Consider the following 7604-nt stretch of genomic DNA (forward strand, 5'->3'; position numbering starts at 1 on the left):
TCATAATACTATTATCTTGATTTCTTTAAGAAAAGAAGCGAAAATGATTTGCAAATCTTTGGGAGCTCATAACTCAAAAACATACTTATTCACACTTAGGTACATTTTTCTCACGTATTTTTCGTTCGATATCTTTTTAAATTTTTTTTTTCACGAATATTTTCCGTCTAGACGAGGAAAAAAAAAATTAATTAAAAAAAAAAAAACAGAAAGGGAAATCAAAATTCTTTCTGACAGAATTGTTCGGTTGGTATTATAGTAGCGGGGAAAATGTACCTAAATTTTTTTTCTAAATCATGATTTTTGCTAATAAATCCAAAAGTTTTTGATCAAATGACTTAAAATTTTTATATGATGAAGGTATTATATATGTCTAAAACATATATAGAAATGGTGTAATTTGGATCAAAAAAATTACGGACATGGCGGAGGGTCCCATTAATGAACAAACATTTAAGAATCACATCCAGAAAAAAAACATTCAACAACACAAGACAGTAAATCGAAATATTCATCACCCAGCTAAACTCTTGCAAAACCAGAGAGAGAGAGGAAATGACGTCATCGATCTTCGCCCATATATACAGAAGCTAAGTACATTCTTTATTCATTCAGTTTTTTGCAGTGAAGTCTTTTATGTCACGAGTCTATCGTCCATTATTGCTGGGGTGAGTTATTTGCAAATCTTAATTTTCCTTCATTAAGGGAATCTATATTCAACTTCGAATTCTCGTCTAAAAAAATTTTTCTCGTCGTGCAAATTCCGTTTTCTTTCAGAAGTTCTCGAGAAATATATTTGTCTTAATATCATTATTTTGGGGGATTTTATTATAATCTGCAACATATCTTTATTGTATAGTTCTTATGCGTTTACGTAGTGGACGTCTGTATTCATATAGAGATTTTGATAGGATCACAAGGAATCGTAGAGATAGAAAAAAAGTTAAAGTAAACATGACGCCTCCTGTGAATCCCAGTAACCCCACTCCCGGACCGAGTAACCCCAATCCCGTAGTAACTTTAGTGAGTGCTAGATCAGCTATCCTTCCTTTTCAAGGTCGGGTCAATGGGTTTTTACCTCAGAATGTCACGTCATGGATATCATCAGTTGACGCTCATTTAAACGCAAAACATATCACAGACCCATTTGTACAATTACAAGAAGCTAAAAGTTTTATAGACTGCTAAAGGCGATGCAAGCGCGTATCATAGGGAAGTTTCTTTTCAAGTGGCAGTTACATGGGACGATTTCAAAGTTAGGCTACGTGCTATCTATGGCGGCGAGGAAGCCTTAGATATAGTTTTAACATCAAGAAATACACTTAATCAAGCCTCGTTCTATGTTATAGAACAAGCGGCTCTCATTGCCGATAGGGTTAATGAATATTAGGATATTTTAGATAATTCCACATGGGTTACAGGAGATAACATCGCCGTGGAAGATTTCTTACGATTAATGTATTTAACTTGCATGACAATTATGTTGCCAGAGGCTTTAGTGCGGTGTTTTGATAAAAAGCTAATGCCCGAAAGTACAGAATTAGATGTATATAAACAGATAAAGAAACACATGTCTAAGTGTAATGATCTTGATCCCTTGTTTACTCAAGTTTTTGCAAAAAATGAAACTAAGCCACAACAAGTAAATGTAGTTAATAATAATCAAGTTGCAGGGATGACATGTTATAATTGTAAACGTCAAGGTTACTTGATTTCAGACTGTAGGACGCAATTTCGTTCGATTCATAATAGTTCAACCCATTCATATAGTCGATGGTACACGCGTAATCAACAACAGAACCCTAAATATACCCAGTCAATCTCCCAGTCAATTCCCTATGGAAATAAAAACAAAAAACCTCAGTTCATAAAGAAGAAACAGCCAAATGGCAATGCAGTTCAAAATAAAATACAAACAAATAATTCTGTTCCTGGGCCGTCTAGCCAGAACTCGCAAGGTCAGATGAATTTTCAGAAAGTGTAAAGCAAAGCAAATACCACATAATTAACTCCAATGGGGAAGAGAGTGATGTTAGGTCATTCGTATCAACACCCTTTGTATCAAATAATTAATTCAATAATTTATCAGATCATTGTAAGGCAATAGATTTTCCTATGAAACACACGGTCGAATCAAATAAATCAGTGCAGGTTCCCGTAGATTTGCAACAAATTCACGCAATAATAAGCCAAAATGAGTTACGACCAACATTATATGCTGTAAATTTAGAACACCGATCCTTCATATTGTTTTTTGACTCTGGTAGTCCATGTAATATCATGGATTTGAGGACTCATCACTTGTTGTTTTTGAACTTCCCTATAGAGAAGTCTGGAGTAAGGCTCTTGGGTATAGGAAATAATGAATTGAATGTAATAGGAGTAACTCATGTTCAGTACAAGGTCGGTAAGCGCTTTTTTGCCGATACCTTCATCGCTGTACAAAACATTGATATGTATCCAGCTGTAATTGTAGGATACCCATCTATGGGCAATCAAAACATTATCTTAGCCCCTGCCAAACACGAGTGTGCGACATTATAGCTAGGTCCAAAAGAGCTAGGCCCAAAAGAGCTAGTACAATTGAGCTAGTGCGACAAAATAGCTAGTTCCATGATAGCTAGTACCAAAATCGCCAATGTGACAAAATAGCTAGTTATACATTTGAGCTGGTACAAAATGAGCTGTTAACCAAAAATAACTAGTTTCAAGAAAATGAAATGTTATTTCTACTTCATTTTTTCTTTTAATCTTTTTCTTATCTATGGAGAAAAAAGTTAGTAGTATTCCATCCTTCATCATGGAAGTTATAAAATCCCAGAAAGGAAAAGATTTACTTGGCTACGATGGATATTTGTACCGAAAAAATACAACGAACAAAACCAGCCAGAACTGGAGATGTGTAATGAAGGATTGTAGAGAAACATTGAAAACTGCGCCGAACTACCAAGAAAAGTGTGAAGTAAAAATTGGACAAGAACATAATCATGCCCCAGATCCCGCGAGGCAAAGTGTTAGAATTGCTTTAGGGAAAATGAATGAGCAAGCTTCAAATTGTAGTGCACCACCACGAAGAGTTGTTGCTGCTGTAGTACAAGAGCTGGATGATGAAGCAATTGCTAATGTCCCTAAAAAAAGAGTGCTCCAAAAACGTATTCAACGTAGACGTAAGGTTGAAGGCCATTTTCCTGAACCTTTATCAATTAACGAATTGATAATTCCAGAAGAATTTAAAACCTTTACTTTAAACGGAAATACAGAACCCTTCCTACTGAGTGATGTAACAAGCGATTCAAAACGAATAATCATATTTGCAAGCCAGCATATGCTCCATCAACTTGCTAATTCAAAAATATGGATGTGTTATGGCACTTTCAAAGTCGTTCCTAGATTATTTTATCAATTATATACGATCCATGTTGTTAGAGAAAACTATCTTTTTCCATGTGTTTATGTTATGATGCCTGATAAGGCACAGTCAACGTATGAACGAGTATTTCAGATTTTGAAAGACAAACGCCCAGACTGTGACCCTGAAAACGTAACCTTAGATTTTGAAAAAGTCTGCTATCAATGCTTTTATGACAGTGTATCCTGATGCAAACATAAATGGATGTTTCTTTCATCTATCACAGTCAATATGGAGAAAAATACAAGTCACAGGATTATCAAATAGCTATATATCTGATGCCAACTGCCGTCTTTATTGCAAGATGCTGGCTGCTTTGGCGTTTCTAAATCCAGATAAAGTGACAGATGCATTCGAAGAGCTAAATGAAGACCTCGAACGTCTGCAATTGGATGAAGAAATGCAAATATTGTATGACTATCTCGAAGACACATACATTGGTAGACGACAGAGAAGAGGAAGAAGAATACCCTTATTTCCCATCGAATTGTGGAACGTCCGGGAAAGAACACAAAACGACAGAACAAGGACAAATAACAAGTTAGAGGGATGGCATCGCGCTATTCAAGGAATGTATGACACTGCTCATCCAACCGTATGGCGCTTTTTTCAAGGAATTAAAAAAGAAGAAGCACTTCAGAGGAGCAATCTAATTGCGTATATCAGTGGGCAGCAATTACCTGTCAAAAGAAAGACTAAGGAAATTAAAGATAGACTGAAAAACTTGATAAGAAAGCACACAAATAATGATATATCTACTAAAGATTTTTTACGAGGAATAAGCTATAACATAACATATTGAAGGTTAAAGTTTTATTTGTTTTTTAACATTTTCAGTTATTTTTCTACTTAATATCTAGCCATGACTGCTGTTTTTTATCTATTTCTATACTGAAGTGTGTTAGTTGAAACAATTATCGATATGTGAAAGTTTTATGTAATAAAGTTTTATATAAATATTGATTAAAATCTGTTCTGCTGTAAATAATAAATATGATGAGACATAAAAAAAAATATATTTTTACTTTCTACCTCAGTAATCAACGTAAACACACACACACACACACACACACACACACACACACTGTTTTAGCAACACTACATTTTTTCGAAACAAGCTATTTTGGTTAACAGCTCTACTAGCTATTTTGTCACAATAGCGATTTTGGTACTAGCTATTATGGAACTAGCTATTTTGTCGCACTAGCTCAATTGTACCAGCTCTTTTGGGCCTAGCTCTTTTGGACCTAGCTCTTTTCGGCCTAGCTCTTTTGGACCTAGCTCTTTTGGATCGCTCCCGCCAAACACGGCGTGTATATCAAAGAAAAATTCTAAAAGTCTTCTAATACCCTAAAATCAGTTTTGGATAAAAAGGAGACGACAAATGAAACAGTAACGTACATTGAAGAACCAATCACTTGTCTCATGAATAAAGAAGTAATATACGCAACCCAACAGAATTCTTGTTCACTCCGAATATCATCTCGCACGCAATCTATCGAGCGAAAGTAACTTTGAATATAGTAGTGGGAGTAAAGAAAACTTTGCCGGGATCTGAAATATTAATCCTTTCCGACACTTTGAAAACTAGCGGATTGTCCGGCACCCAAGCTAATTATACAGTCGGCTCACAACAACAATGTAATATTGAAGTCTGTAATCATTTAAATACCACTTTAGTAATTCACAAAAATCAACATATCTTGGATGTAGAAGTTTATAAACATCGTATTCTTACCGTCGCTGAAATCAATCATGCTCAATCAGTTGCGGATGAATCCCTTTTGCAATCTATTAAAAATAAAATCAATAAAGACATTCGAAAGAAGAAATTCAGCAAAAAATTTTTGGACTTTTAACTAAATATCATGACGTTTTCTCCACTACGGATGGATCCTTAGGTAAAACAGATGTCATAGAACATCAAATAAGGTTAAAAGACAAGCAGAAAATTATCGATGTACCCTCGTACAGACTCCCTATGAAATTCCAGAATGAGATAAATGAAGAAGTAGGTAAAATGCTAAAAGAAGAAGTCATTAGGAAATCGAGCAGCCCTTATAATTTTCCATTATTAGTTGTACCGAAAAAAAGATCGAACATGGCGTATCTGCATAGATTTCCGTCACTTAGATGAGGAAACGATTCCGATCGATTCCCAGCGCCATGTACTGACGATATTTTATCTTTGCTAGGCCAGAACAATTATTTTACCAGTTTGGACTTAATTAAAGGCTTTCAGTAGATATCATTAGAAGAAAATAGTATCCCATACACTGCCTTCAGCACAGCCAGGGGACATTATGAATTTTGTGTATGCCTTTTGGTTTACGTTTTGCTCCCATAACATTTACTAGAATGATTAACATAGTATTCTGAGACTTGTTAGGGGACATATTGCATGCCTATATGGACGACCTAGTAATCTTTTCTAATACCTTAGAAGAACATCTACGTAAACTGGAACGAATGCTAAAGAGACTAAGACTGCATAACTTAAGGGTAAAGATTAGTAAGTGTGAATTCTTCAAAACAGAATTAGTCTAGTTAGGGTTTATGGTGTCTAGCCAAGGTCTTAAAGTAGTCCATGATAAGGTGTCGGCTATATGTAACTTTCCGATACTTATTAATGTCAAGAGAATACAGCAATTTCTTAGGTGTAGTGGATATTACAGGCGTTTTATATGCAATTATTCCATAATAGCCACTCCCCTAACTGACCTTACGATGAAGGGCGTAGATTTCATATGGTCTGAGCAGCATCAACAGGCGTTTAATACCTTGAAAGATGAACTATGTAGTTCTCCTATCTTAAAATTTCCTGACTTCGGTAAGGAATTCTTCATTACAACAGACGCCTCAGACCTAGGAGTAGGTGGGGTATTGCTTCAGCAATATGACAAACAGTTTTTCCCAATAGGTCAAGAGAATACAGCAATTTCTGTGGTGTAGTGTATATTACAGGCGTTTTATACGTAATTATTCAATAATAGCCACTCCCCTAACTAACCTTACGATGAAGGGCGTAGATATCATATGGCCTATGCAGCATCAACAGGCGTTTAATACCTTGAAAGATGAACTGTGTAGTTCTACTATCTTAGAATTTCCTGACTTCGGTAAGGAATTCTTCATTGCAACAGACGCCTCAGACCTAGGAGTAGGTGGGGTATTCCTTCAGCAATATGACAAACAGTTTTTCCCGATAGCTTTTTATTCACGTAGACTGAGACCTTCCGAAAGTAAATACGCAGTAATAGACAAGGAAGGGCTAGCTATTGTCAATTCACTAGTGCATTTTAAGTTCATAATATACGGTTATCCCGTCAAGGTTCTTACTGATCATAAGCCCCTAACCGACTTCTTTAAAGGCTTTAGTCACAGCCCCAAACAAAGTCGGTGGCATTTGATCATCCAAGACTTTGGTGCGAGGATTGGGTATTTACCTGGGAAAGAAAATATCATTGCTGATGCCTTATCACGCAACCCTGTGTCCTGAATTAATAGATATATCAACATCCATGCCTATTGTTAAAACTGTATCTGAACAGGAAGATCTGGGCTGGAGCACTGAACTAATACAGACTGAGCAAAGAAAAGATCAGAAATTAGAACAAATCATAAATGCTTTGAAAGGAAATTCTAAGGAAAAGGAATATATAAAGTATACGCAGCAGAATTATATAATCAAAGATAATATTCTGTGTAGATCCGTGACAAGGAAAACCCGCAATATACCACAGGTGACTAACGACCAGGGAGTGGTACCAATCTCACTTATACCCACTGTCCTAAACTGGTTGCATGCAAATCCATTGCATGGACACCCGGGGTTCTCTATAATGTCACAGAAAGCCAAATCATTGTTTTATTGGCATACGATGCTTACAGATATAAAAAAGGACATAGCTAATTGTCGCACTTGTCAGGAAAACAAACGGCACACAAAAACACCTGTTAGCCTAGGGGCTTATCCCATGCCTAATCAACCCTTTGAAAGAATACATTTAGATTTATTAACAGGATTTTACGAGTCAGACAGAGGAAATAAGCACCTCTTAGTAATTAAAGATGCTTTGACTCGGTACACAGAACTGATAGCGCTTAAAACTAAAACCGCGATTAAATGCGCTAGGAAGTTTTACGAGTGCTACATTTGTAAACATGGAATTCCACACATGATAATCTCAGACTC

At 36.0% G+C, this 7604-nt stretch overlaps 1 protein-coding gene across 1 annotated transcript; it reads left to right on the forward strand.

The window, feature by feature from the left end:
• Window positions 1–2800: 2800 nt before the first annotated feature.
• LOC137656191 (uncharacterized) lies at window positions 2801–3598 on the forward strand. The gene has a single exon (XM_068390366.1). The coding sequence runs from the start codon at window positions 2801–2803 to the stop codon at window positions 3596–3598; it is 798 nt and encodes a 265-aa protein (XP_068246467.1).
• The last annotated feature ends 4006 nt before the right edge of the window (window positions 3599–7604 follow it).

This window comes from Palaemon carinicauda, chromosome 17 (genome assembly GCF_036898095.1).
Source record: "Palaemon carinicauda isolate YSFRI2023 chromosome 17, ASM3689809v2, whole genome shotgun sequence".
Lineage (NCBI taxonomy): Eukaryota > Metazoa > Arthropoda > Malacostraca > Decapoda > Palaemonidae > Palaemon > Palaemon carinicauda.

Bases quoted from the DNA above. Each gene is read 5' to 3' on its own strand.
- LOC137656191 (XM_068390366.1), top strand. From the start codon at position 2,801: ATGGAAGTTATAAAATCCCAGAAAGGAAAAGATTTACTTGGCTACGAT.